Source organism: Mytilus californianus, unplaced genomic scaffold (assembly GCF_021869535.1).
Source record: "Mytilus californianus isolate M0D057914Y unplaced genomic scaffold, xbMytCali1.0.p SCAF_1, whole genome shotgun sequence".
Classification (NCBI taxonomy): domain Eukaryota; kingdom Metazoa; phylum Mollusca; class Bivalvia; order Mytilida; family Mytilidae; genus Mytilus; species Mytilus californianus.
In genome coordinates, this window is record NW_026262581.1 from 94,725,508 (window position 1) to 94,739,602 (window position 14,095).

The 14,095-nt window shown below is 32.2% G+C and overlaps 1 protein-coding gene across 2 annotated transcripts; it reads right to left on the reverse strand.

Moving 5' to 3' along the window:
• Positions 1 to 1,564: 1,564 nt before the first annotated feature.
• On the reverse strand, positions 1,565 to 14,071 carry LOC127710694 (39S ribosomal protein L46, mitochondrial-like). 2 transcript variants are annotated; one of them, XM_052216636.1, is made up of 6 exons: positions 13,959 to 14,071; positions 10,903 to 11,104; positions 9,052 to 9,200; positions 5,901 to 6,043; positions 5,417 to 5,551; positions 1,565 to 1,739 (listed from the first exon to the last, which is right to left on the reverse strand). In XM_052216636.1, the coding sequence occupies exons 1-6, from the start codon at positions 14,008 to 14,010 to the stop codon at positions 1,587 to 1,589; spliced, it is 834 nt and encodes a 277-aa protein (XP_052072596.1). In that variant the 5' UTR covers positions 14,011 to 14,071; the 3' UTR covers positions 1,565 to 1,586. The 2 variants fall into 2 exon arrangements, with proteins under 2 accessions (XP_052072596.1, XP_052072602.1); XM_052216642.1 differs by lacking the exon at positions 13,959 to 14,071 and adding an exon at positions 11,463 to 11,631.
• Between the last annotated feature and the right edge of the window lie 24 nt (positions 14,072 to 14,095).

Sequence of the window (14,095 nt, forward strand, 5' to 3'; positions counted from 1 at the left end):
GACAACAGTTCTTAGATTTCGTTGGACACTTAAATTCGTGGATAAAACCATCCACGAAAACCACGAAAATTGGTACCCCACGAATAAAAGTACTTTCACAGTAGGTCATATTTAGATGGAGGATACTAGGACCAGTTGAAGTTAACAGCAGCTTTCTGGTTATGAATTAGTATTACTTGAGACTAAGGATAATCAAGTTTTCATGTGAAGAGTTGAGGACTACCTTAAATAAAATAAAGAATTTGAGATGTGACCATTTGCTGTTTTTCTTCTTCTTTGATTTTACATATTATTCCATTAGATACATAGAGCGTAACATCCAAAAATATAATTTTGACAATTAATGAATGGATCAACTTGCTTCATACTCATCCATGACATATTTATGCTGCTTATATTTTTTGTTTCTCGTGAAAATGAGGCCAAGGTCATATGAACACTGATAGACAGACATTTACACCTTATAATAATTCCATACACCAGATTTAATTGACCTATTGCTTATAGTATCTGATAAACTGACAAAACCAGAAAATTTCAACATGGACCAATGATCAATGAAAAAAAGGTCAAGGTCATATAAAACCTGTCAGACAGAAATAAACACAAGACAATCATGCAATTCACAAAATAGAGTGGCCCTATTGCTTATAGTATCTAAGAAGTAGATCAAACCACAAAAACTAAACATTGTCTAGTGGACCATGAAAATGAGTCAAGGTCAAATGAAACATACCAGTCGGATATGTACAACTTACAATCATTTTATACACCAAATATAGTGGCCCTATTGCTTTAAGTATCTGAAAAAAAGACCACACCACAAAAACTAAATATCTACCACTGATCCATGAAAATAATGTCAAAGTCGGATGAAACCTGCCAGTCGGACATGTACACCTTACAATCATTCTATACACCAAATATAGTTGACCTATTACTGCATGGTTTAAGCTAGGATTTTGAGGGCTTTTGCACGAGATGAAAATCAACATTATTTTGGGTAACAGCAAGGGATCAAGAATGTATTCATATAACTAGCTATACATCTTTGTCAGACTTTGAAGGTAAAATGCGAAAATATTTTTACACTTTCCAAATTTAAGTGACAAAATTGATTTGAAATACTTTCGTCATTTTGAAAACAGTTTCGTAAATTACCAAAGTGACGAGCGCTAGCAAAATCACTGCCATATACCAAATATAGTTATCCAATTACTCATAATAATAGTATTTCACATGACAAAAAAACTAATTGAGGTCAAGGACAATGGACGTGATTCTTTAAAAACAACTTAACAGTTATTTTGTGACAAAAAAAATTGCCTAGTTTTGACAACTTAAGTCCCTTTAGTTTGAATAAACTAATTAGACAATTAAAAAGTTGATAAGGATTCGTTTAAAGATACTCAAGTTATTGGGATGTGTGCCTTGATGGACAACCGTATATCATAATATGTCGTTCATTTTTAGCATCATTATTAGTGGAGAAAAAGTTCGGGAAAAAATTCCAAGATCACATGGGGGTAAATGATGATACTTTTAAGAATATAGAAATACAATATTTCAAGATTATATTTTTTATTTCAAAATTCCAAAACAAAATCTTTTAAAGTTTTTTCAAATTGTGGTGTTACATATTCTGACAGCTCCTCTAATGTCACCCATTTATAGTCCAGTATTTCTTTATCCTTCAAATCAACATTCCCATCCTTGAATTCAGCTCTATAGATAAATATCTGAAAAAGAAAGCTTGGTCTATAATGATGCATGTCTTAAGCTTTTAACAAGCATTCTCAGAGTAATGCACGCAATACATAGTCCCCTACCGTTTAAAAATTCATTGTACTGGAACAAAATGCATACTTGATCTATTACTTGTCATGGTGTAAACTATATAACAAACATCAAGTCAATATCTTCAAGCATGACGAAAAAGTGTGGAAAACTGATTATTTAAGTGAATTTTCGAAGTCCAAGGACCATAACTCTGCACAAAATCATCACACCAGAACAAAATTCGAACTTGATCTGTAACTTGTCATGATAAAACTATAAACCAATTATCAAATCAATATCTTCAAGCATAATGAAAACAAGAGGCTCTCAAGAGCCTGAATCGCTCACCTGTATTGCAGAGAAGATTTTTAAATGTTAGCAAACTTGATGAACAAATTGTGTAAAATTGTCTTTAAAGGGCAATAACTCCTTAAGGGGTCAATTGACAATTTTGGTCATATTAACTTTTTTGTAGATCTTACTTTGCTGAACATTATTGCTGCTTAGTTTATATATATCTATAATAATATTCAAAATATAAACAAAAAACTGCAAAATTTTGTTAAAACTACTAATTCCGTGGCAGCAACCCAACAATGGGTTGTTCGATTCGTCTGAAAATTTCAGTGCTGATAGATCTTGACCAATTAAACAATTTTACCCCATGTCACATTTGCTCTAAAAGATTTAGTTTTTGAGATATAAACCAAAAACTGCATTTGACCCTTGTGTTCTATTTTTAGCCATGGCGGACATGTTTGTCAATGGATCAAAACTTCGGATACAATTTATAAACTAGATACTCTAAGGAACATTTAGTTAAAGTTTGAAGGTATTTGGCCCAGTAGTTTCAGAGGAGAAGATTTTTGAAATAGTTTACAACGACAGACGACGACAGATGACGACGACGGACACCAAGTGATGGCATAAGCTAACATGGGGCCCTTCGGGCCTCGGTTAGCTAAAAAGTGAGGAAAACTGATTATTTTAGTGAATTTTCTAAGTCCAAGGACCATAATTCTGCACAAAATCATCAGACCGGAACAAAATTCGAACTTGATCTGTAACTTGTCATTATAAAACTATATACCAATTTTCAAATCAATATCTTCAAGCATGAGGAAAAAAAGTGTGGAAAACTGATTTACCGGACTGACAGACAGACAGACAGACAGACAGACAGACAGACAGACAGACAGACAGACAGACAGACAGACAGACAGACGGAGTGCAAACCTAAAGTCTTCGGCGGTAGGGGACTAATAAATACTTGTTTCAGTTGTGATATTACATGAAGTGATTGTGGACCGTAAAAAATAAATTACAATAACCTTCCACAATCAATCAAGATGAAGAGGAGCAATGTCCTTTTTCTTTATGACCAGACGACTGTGTTCTGGTAATCATCAGCAAAGATATAAGGTAATATTTGTACCAAATTTGTGAATGAAAAAGAAATAAAATTGAGAATGGAAATCGGGAATGTGTCAAAGAGACAACAACCCGACCAAAGAGCAGAAAACAGCCGAAGGCCACCAATGGGTCTTCAACACAGCGAGAAAATCCCACACCCTGAGGCAGGCTTCAGCTGGCCCCTAAACAAAAATGTGTACTAGTTCAGTGATAATGGACGTCACACTAAACTCCATAACATATAAATGAACTAAGATTAAAAAACATACAAGACTTACAAAGGCCAGAGGCTCCCGACTTGGGACAGGCGCAAAAATGCGGTGGGGTTAAACATGTTTTGTGAGATCTCAACCCTCCCCCTATATCTCTAGCCAATGTAGAATAAACAAACACACAGCAATACGCACAGTAAAACTCAGTTCAAAAGAAGTCCGTTGTCAGAATAGGTAACAAAAGAAACTAAGCAAAATGACAATGATACATAAATTAACAAAGGACTACTAGCAGTTACTGACATGCCAGCTCCAGACCTCAATTAAACTGATTGAAAGATTATGTCTTCATCATATGAAAATCAAGCACAATCCCTCCCGTTAGGGGTTTTACCGTTTAGTATCATACCATCATAAAATATATGAGAAGAACATAACACATATCATGCCAACAACTGATTTTAGGATAAATGTGTTTATTTCCCATGCAAAGACCCTATGAGTGAATCAATATTAATACCAAAATATGCCATCTTTAATGACCTGACAACAGTATCGTAACTATATCCCTTCTTAATAAGTATGTTTAAAGGTTTGGTTAGCTTTTGAGGTGAGTGCCGACATTTTTGTGCTTTGTATAGAATATTACCATAAAAGTTTGGATGTGAAATACTTGAACGTATAAGATGTCTGCATGTTGATTTATATTTACGAATGATGTCCTTGTACCAATGATAAAATTTAGTAAATGATTTGATTAGTTTGTGATATCGAAAACCCTGGTGTTATAATTTTCAGGAATACAGAGATTTCTTTCGTTAAAATCAAATACATTGTTACATGCACAAGCGAATCGAACAAGTTGAGATATATAAACACCATAAGATGGTGACAAGGGAACGTCAAGAAATGGATAATTAACAATAGGATATGAAAAATCATCTCTTTTATCATAAATTTTGGTATTAAGTTTCCCGTTAAAGATATAGGTATCAAGATCCAGGAAAGGGCAGTGTTCATTGTTAGTATTAGCTTTATTTAAAGTCAGTTCAGCAGGATAAATCTCTTTAGTGTACATACTGAAGTCGTCACTATTGAGAGCCAATATATCATCCAAATATCTAAAAGTGTTATTAAATTTTTGTATCAGATGTAGTTTCGATGGGTCTTTGCTGATTTTCATCATAAATTGTAACTCATAACAATACAGAAACAGGTCTGTAATAAAACCTGATAACCCTATAATAAAATCAAGTATTGTCAAAATAGCAGCAAACAAGGTGTTTTCCTTAATTTTGTTACTGTCATTAACTCTTGGGGAAAGAGGAGTGGAAATTGTCAAAATCAAATTAGACTTTTATTATGTTGTAAGAAAAAATTTTGAAAAAGATTTGTTGAACACTTCCCAAGTTAGCACACAGAAACTTCATAATGAGACATTTTTCAAATTCAATCAAACAAGGACTATAAAACTGTGAACAGGAAAATTGAAAAGTGTCGAAATCTATCTGTACCTCCATTGGTCCATGAGAAACCACATATTCAAATTGGAAAAGGATTGGTTGAATGGTTCTCAAATTATTGCACAGATATGCCATAAAGCATAATTTTTCAATCAACCAAGCACCATAGCTTCTGAATGGCAAAAGTAAAAATTGTGAAAATTGAATTGGAAACAATATTTATATATATGGAAAGTATAGGTTGAACTGTTCTCAAAATTTTTGTATGGAATCAGATTGGAGCTGTGCCCTGTATTAGGTGACAATAACTGCATCATTTCAAGCATTTTATTGACCTTTCTCACTATTTCTTTCAGTACAATTCTGGAAAACAATTGAAATATTTCTGTAAAAAGCATTCCACATGGTTGATAAAACAAATAATTGTCAAATCGATGAAATATTAAAAAAATCAATCACATATTTATATTTTTAGTGATTACATGGTAAATTGTTAAACAGATGCTTTAACACACAGTAACTCCTACGAATGCCACATCAAAGACCTACCTTTACTCCTTCCGCATTTTCTGTTTCTCTCACTGACACAGGAAGTTTATACTTAAATAGACCATGAGGAGCATTACCAAATATATATGACTTCAATGTAGTTCCACAGCATTGTTGTAAAGCATTTTCTGCAGTCTAAAATTAAATAAGTACATTTGTATTTATATGCAAGAAAAGCATATTCTGTGTCATTTTAGAGTAGCTTCAGTTTTCTTGTTTTCCAATTTTTTATATCTTTTTTGTGACTCGAAGACTTAAAAACATACCTCAATTTAACCAAGTGATAGAAAATATATCACATTTTTTTCTGTCATGGTATGTGTTGTCAGAGACACACATTTTGTGACTGATGGACAGGCTGACAGCAAAGGAGGAAAACCAGTAGATATAAGTTGATAATTCTTATTATGACATTGATTGATTTGTTCTTGCCACGCCCTTAAGACACATGCAATGACTCAAATTTACAATCCACATCTCCCACCTCTTTTAATGTTTCTTCATTGTTGTAATAACCATCAGGTAACTTCCATATTTCCTTTCCATTTACCATTTCTTGTACAATTAAGACTAGTTTTCTGTCCAACTTTCTTTTTGGAGATTTCATATCATTCTTCTTATCTGCCTCTGTCAGTGTAAAATTATATTGTGTTATAATTTTCATATAAAAGGGGCATTAGCTGTCAAATTCATACTCACTGATTTGACTCAAATTCTTATATTTGATTAATAACTTACTAAAATGTATATTCAAATTACAAAAATCTAAAATAAACAATTAACAATGCATGGACTTGATAATATGTATCAGCATTTCATGTGTACTTTAGTCGAGACGCCATCTAAGTAACCATCACAATGACCTCAGAAGACTGTCGACACTCATATTACGGGATATAAACATATATATAAATATAAATAGATAGCGAGCACGTGCAATTGGATTTTTCTAGGTCTGTTTGATTTCATATTATAGGTTAAAAAAAGTGTTGATAATCGTTTTTACCTGTATGAAATGATTTTTTTGTGGATTGAATCAGTCAACCAAATGGTTCACCCTTGTTTCACTTTCAATGTTGACAGTCTTTTCCTTTTAATAGCTGAAAATGTTGTTCACATGTGTAACCAATCTCTAGCTAAGGGGTTGAATAGAATGTCATATGAATACTGATTCAACGATGTTAAATTATAGACCATATATCGCCTTGTTTATGACGTTGACAATGCGTTTCAGTAGAATTTTATTTTTGACATCATTAAAAGTACAGGTTCGCGGAATTTTTACATTGTTCGCTCTAAATTCAAATATGATTGTTTTTACCCTAAATATTTCATTTGGAACAGTTGTAGGATTTGCAGTATATAAAAAATAACCATAAATTGTCTCGAAATATTAATTTAATTTGTACTCGTCTCAAAACAGGATAGAAAGCCTCTCTTTCTACCTGTTTCTAAGCCTTGTACAAATAAAATTTATATTTTGAGACAATGTATGGTTATTCTATATATATTATTTCATAATTTCGCTTTTATTTATACTTAAAACAAAAAGAATCGTATTTAAAATTTTGGTCTCAATCATAGCTAATGCCCCTTTAACAGTAAAACTTATCTGAACCTTAAAACAAGCACCGCATATAAATCCAAAACCTATCTTGACTGGACATGCAATGAATATTCTGTGTACAATTTGACACCAGCATATTGCAACCAAATCTTTAGCCCCATAAATGTATAATTTAAAAGCACTTTTCCCCATATTCAATATCTCTTCAAATAATTGCATCTAGCTACCAATGTAATATATATGGATCAATTTTTTTTTTTACAAAATTTTGATTTAGTATATTAATATTAATGAGTTAATAGTGTTTGGCAAATCTGCATTAAATATCTATCTGTGTCCAACTGGAATATATCAGAGATTTTTTGTTCAATATGTTAAGCAGTTCTTAAAAAGTCCTATAAAAATTCAATAACTTTACTTATACATGTACGAATTTTCTCAACATTTAATTTGGTCACCACTAGTTTTGCATAGGAATTGCTCAACAGATACATGACAAAAATATATACCATTATTAATTAACTACTCTGTTATTGGACTTAATATGATGAAAACTGCCTATGCAATATAAAAGTGTCAACTCGGCCAATACAGAATAACTCGGCCAATATTGATTTTTTTCTGTATTGGCCGAGTTCTGATCCGGCCAATACAGGATTTCGGAACGTCTCTAGTTTTTAGATCAAAAGTCATGATAAACACAAACTTAAAGTAAACAGTCGTTAGGAAGACGCAGTTTTCATTTACTCACCGTAAACATGCCGAAACGTTCAGTGTGGCATATATTTCAGGTTAAAGACGGTCTCATTCATTTAAAAAGCATTTTGTAAGCAGACAATTGAATTATTTCAGGTTTGGGCAACGAGTAGTTTATCACAAAGTTCATTTCTTGTCGACCTCAGGTACAACCGATTTACTGTTTACTTTCGCTTCTCATTTTTGTAAACTGTCATTTATTTTTCAACCCGAACCAGGCATATGCATTGTGGAAGGGTGACCTGTAATTGTTCAAATCTTTGGTCAGTTGCCTTATGGATAGTTGTATCATTTTCAATCATATTCAACTCCTACATTTTTTTTTAAATAATTTGTTTCTGCATTACATGCAATGGCAGTACCTTTCCAATTACTATGTATGTGTTGCGTCTAAATATGAACTGTAACACTTTATAGTGACTGGTAAGGGTAGAACAATTCATCAGATGAGAAAATGTAGAAGACGCCTGGAATTAGCACCAGATCATTTGATATTGCAGCTTATAAACATGATAAATGGGAACTCAGATTTGGATAGTTCCACTTCAAGGTAAAAAATGTTTATCTCTTGTGGTATATAAAACAATGCTAACACTGTAGTTAATTAATAAAGGTATCATTACGTGTATTTCTGTATTGGCCTTGTTATTGGTCCTTGGCCAGCTGTATTGGCCTTCGGCTTCGCCTCAGGCCAATACAGCAAGCCTCGGACCAATAACAAGGCCAATACAGAAATACTCACGTAATAATACCATAGTATTCTCTAAAAAAAAAATGTGTTAATTCAAACATCCTCATATTTATTGCGTTAAATATTATCTTTAATTTAGTCAGTGTTGATCATGGAGGCAATGTGAGTGATTAGACTAATACTGACTTACAGTTTTTGTTAACTCATAAGAATTTTTAAATAATCAGTTTTTTTGAGCCATATGGGCACATTGTCCCCAGTAAAAAAAAACTTTGCAATAAATCTATGAGTCTGTAAAACAGTTTGTGACCTATTGCATGACTTACAAGTATATTTTCTCGTAAGATATTTGTGAAATGAGTCGCAGCTATAGACAACAGACTCTTTTTATAGCAGCAGTACAAATTATTTGCTCTTTATCCAGGTCAACCCACTTTGCTTTAATATTGCTTTGTTAACTTTGTTCTGGTTCTGAATATGCATGAAATATTGCTACAAAAAAATTAAGATAACAACAAATCAATAAAGACATTGTAACAATCGCCACCAAGTTTAAATGTCCGATCCATTCCAAATTTACATTGACTATTCATCTGAGATAGACTAATTTTCAAATTTTACCAGTTATTCTGCTAGGTATTGGGTATGCATTTACTTCCTTCTCCCAATGATCTTCTTTGTCAAATGCTGTCACTGCTGATAAATCTTTACTACTTTGCTCCTCCCCAACACCTTTCTCTTCTTTTTCTTTCTTGGCCTTCATTTTTTTTCTGAAAGAAAATTACATGTTTAAATCTTGTTCCACTCTTTAATAAAGGACAGTCAAATAAGTAAATATCCCTAAATTATCAAGAATAGTTTTGTGTGTATGATGTTGCCCTTTAGATCAACTTTTGAGTATTTTATAAACCTTTCTTATTAATATGAATAAAAAGGCATGTGTGACAAGTATACAAAGAGTCAGTAACACATCACAAATAAATCAACCAGAGGTTAAAATACATTATTCAACAATAGACAATTGTCTATACCATATATGTCAAGCACTAAATTCACCTGAGTCTAGACAGACTGAGTATCTGTTAATAAAGGCTGATACATAACCGAAACACTAAGTGACTTTCTTGCATATTACCATCATAATTTATATTAACATTTTGAAAGCTATTAATCTCCATTGATATCACCAAGGGAAGCATAAGTTTATGAAAAAAATAATTTTTTATGTGACATCTAATAATGTTTCTTCAGCTTTTCTCGACCTTAGTATAACCATAAAAAGTTTTTTCTAATGGGTTTTAAATTAGGGGTATACAGTTAAAGAAGCATACACAAGTTTATACGTGTATTGGCACTCTTTCTATTTGGAGATTCCCAATATTATCAATCACTTCTATGGATGCTGTAGTGTATGTAGGTATAAAAGTTGTAGAATAGTTTGTTAGAAAACTCTGAAATTGGCCTGTCAATCTGTGATATAGTTCTGTGTGAATTAAGAAACAAAAAGAAAGAATGTGTGTCCATAGAACGCCATGCCCCAATTACACGATCACATTTCTATTTTAAACTTAAGAGAATCACAAAATCTGGGTTTAAACCCTAATTTGGCATATATTTTAAAAATTTTACATAATGTCTGTGTAAAAGGACTTGGTTTTCTCAGGCATCAGTGTGTTCCCGTTGTCTACCAAACTCGAGGGATATAAGAAAGATCACGCAAAATCCTCACCAGTAAAATATAGTTCCTCAGGGTTTTGAACCTGGTCGTTCACATGAAAGAAACAGGAAGTGACAGGGCAGGAATTTTCAAGAACAGTATCGAGAGAAAAACTTTCAGAACTATAAAGGATTCAAATCTTAACTAATTTCACAAAATAAATAATGTATACAAGTAAACCAAATGACTACCATTACACTTGCTTGCCTTTCCATTTACCTAATATCTCCTATTATTAGTAAGTTGAAACTCATTGAGAAAATACTGGTTTTAAATAGCTCCGTCTATTCTACTTACAGCATTTTGGTTAAAATCCTCACCATGTTCATATATACAATTTGATACCAACTTTTTGGCTCAGAGTGTTCCTGATGAAGTTTTATTCAGAATTGTGCATTTAAAAAGAATTTAATATCAATACTTGGTACATTATATATATATATATATGTCATAATAAATTCGCCACTTCATTGCATGTTATATCTTAATGTTTTTGTTATTGGAGAACTAGATGTTGATGACAGACAATAGATATTTGATAGTTTTTTTGTTTAATTCATTCACATTTGTTAGACTCTGAGGCAGAACAATTTAGAGCTTGACACCTGTCTTTTGATGAAGACTGTACGTTGCCCTCTAGATGTCTTTTGTTTATTCATGTCATTGGGTTACTGTCTCATTGATATATAACCCAGATTTTCTTTAATTCATGAAAAAATGTATACATCCAATACTGATTTGTTTCAGTAACATACTTCTCTGATTCAATTTTTTCTTCATGAACTGAAAGTAAACTGTTTTCAACATCAATCTTTGAACACATATCTTGGAATCTTTTTTCAATATCAGTTAACTCTTGTGTAATAACAGGATATCTTTCCACACATACCGCTGCAGCTATCTTCCAATTGGTAGACTGTGTTGTAGTTACATGTGTTTTAGAACAAAAACAACAGACTAAAAGCAGAAATAATAAGTTATAACTAATTTAAGATAAATGTATTCCAGTATTCAAAAATTAAGTGAAATGGATAGAATTTTGCTTTTGTTTTATTATTTAATTCAGTGGTGTAGCTCCATTGAGGCAATTAGGCAACTGCCCCACTAAATTTTTGACCAAGAAAAAAATATAAAGAAGATAAAATTACAATTTTTATTACACAGTATATGATGGATCTAAACATTTGACTACTGTTTACACAAGTATTTTTCTTTCTAAACCTAAGACAGATTGAAAGAATTAGTTCAACTTTTTAAATAAAAGAGTCAACATTAATACAAATATCCTATTTTAGTAAGGGACAGATAATCATACCTTATCAATACCACTCAAACAAGAAATTCTCTAAAACTGACACCATAAAGACGCTGGTTTTTTATTGACAACAACTTTGCTAAGTTTGGTTGATGTGTCGTATAATGCAGACTTCATACAGAAGCTCCAAAAAAGAATGGATATGAAACTAGCTGCATTCTCCTTTAACTAAAGGATGTTCGCTACTCTGTTTAAATAAAACAAGCTTTTTAAAGACTGTTATAAATTGAAAGTATATGAATAAAGGAACTTAAAAAGGAGAAAAAATTGAAGGGTCCTTGTGCTGGTTTTCGAGATATAAGCCATTGAAAATTTGGCAGGAAGTGATTCTCTCTAGATTTTTCATACATTTAACATTGGCCCCTTTTTTTCTTTTAAAAACTATGAAAAAATATCAAGGATTTTATAAGATTTTCAAAAATGGCTTTTTAAAACTATAAGTAATAAAATTATGAAAAGAAAAGCAGGGGTTTGCAGGCAAAATTTTTAATGGTACTACATGGATAAAACCAGAGGATTCCGAATATCTGACAAAAATTCAAAAACAAGAAGAGCAAACATCCTTAACCTCACTTTCCCCTATACATGTATAAATTTCTTTCACTAAATAACTAATGGAGTATATACATGTATATCTCAGTTGATATGATATTCCACAACTTGTTTTTCTTATTATTATTATTTTTGTGACAAAGAATTGCTCCTTCCAACTGAGCTGCTGAACTAGGATTCTTATTGGTTAAGTTAAAGTTGTACCTTTTTACTGACACCAACATGAGTTGATTATACTGTTACGGAATATATGTCTCACATAGAGGATGTTTTTATTGTGTAGCCATCCCTCTACCTTCTTTTCAATGTTATGGAATAACCAAATGATATGTTCACCATCCCTATTTTTTTTACTTGAAGAACATAATAGGTGTTACATGTGGAGCAGGAACTAACTACCAATCTTTCTTTTCTTATACAGTTTGGTTGATAATTATTTGTCTTTTCAGAGTAATTTTTTCTTTTGGCCATGATTTCACCTATTTTTTATTTGTATTTATATGACTCTTTGTTTCCCTATAACTTAACTCTCAAGTATACAGATATAATGCATAATCCTTATCTTGAAAAGACAAATGTGCAGCTTCTATATAATGACGAACGTCTTCATTATCATGATTATAATAACAATTCTGTTTTTTTTTCTTTATTGACATGATTGAAGGACATTTTTTTTCAATAAAGATTGGTCTACGAAACCTAAACGACAAATACTGAGCTTCAATGAATCAATATATTTAAATGCAACATAATCTGCATTGAAAAATAACATAATTTAACACAATTAAAATTCCTGGAATCAGGATTTTTCATGGAGGATTTACTGCAAGTGTATGGCCTGTCAAAAGGGCAAAAAGTAAGAGTGTTAGCTATTATTAAATGGTAAAAATTTTAAGATGTGATTAATGATTGCAACTGCATATAAGTGAGATTTATGATCTTTTGATAAAGTCTGGAAAGTCTTCCTTGTACATGTTGTAAATAATTGATAATCATACAACTGCAAAATAATAAATTTTTCATGATAAAATAACTAGTCATTATACATTGACATATAAAACTGACACCAAAAGTGGAGTAGGGTATGGAAATATGGCAACTTTGAATTCTCCCTAAATGAAGGAAACCCATGCCAAAATGTGGCATCTGTTTGATTATGCTAGATAATAAATATGCAGATACTAAGACAGGCACACACAGATTGAGAGAACCATACTACATGTACATAAAGTACTTCTGGGCAGAAAGGGGATATTACATTCAGAACCTACCAACTGGATTTATTGTTAATGAATATGCACCTAATATTTGATACTAAACATTAAGCAAACTTTTAAAAATTGCCTTTTGTCATCTAAAAATGCTGAAAACTCTTTAGAAACGAGGTTTTCACCCTTGAAAATTTCCCTCCCAAGCAGCATTGTGGTCCTTGTTCTGCACTGATGCCTGGACCTCCTTGGCCTCACTTGAAATGATGGTCAAGCTACGCCACTGAAATTACATTATATGTATATTCTTTTTGTTTACATGTTGTTTCATAATAATTGCAATCATTGTATCTAAATTTGCTGTAATTATTCAGCTCAGTTTTGAGTGCTTTGAATCGGTATCTGTAATGTTACATCATTTTCCTCGACTGAACTGAGCACCTATTGATGTTGTTAGAGAGTCTTTTATGAGCTCTCGATTGACATACGAACACTATATCTTCTTCCAGCTTAGAAAATGCAACATTCACCCTTTTCTATCATGTCTATACAGAACGGTTGTTTACCAGAACCTGTTAAAAGACTCACTTCGTGAAAGGGAACAGTTATCTACCTCATATCAGGGACTTTCTATAGACTATAGACTGTCCCTGCAGCGCTCATGCTAATAAGGCATGGATAACAATAGAACAGAGACTTTCCCTGTCCCTGAATAGAAAGAGCAGCAAACAATTACCTTTCTGAGACTTAATTCTCCTTGAAAAACGAGGAATAACGTATCGAATCATCTTCACCCCAGACGATTTGGAACAACAAGGTTATTCGAACCGGAAACTTAAATAGTAACATTTCAAGTCAATGACGGAATATGTA

Excerpts from the sequence above, each read along its gene's own strand:
- LOC127710694 (XM_052216636.1), bottom strand. The coding sequence starts at position 14,010 with ATGATTCGATACGTTATTCCTCGTTTTTCAAGGAGAATTAAGTCTCAG. Across the intron at positions 9,201-10,902 it reads GAAAAAATTGAATCAGAGAA|AAAAAAAATGAAGGCCAAGA; the intron begins GTATGTTACTGA and ends ATTTTCTTTCAG. Across the intron at positions 5,552-5,900 it reads ATGAAGAAACATTAAAAGAG|ACTGCAGAAAATGCTTTACA; the intron begins GTGGGAGATGTG and ends ATTTAATTTTAG.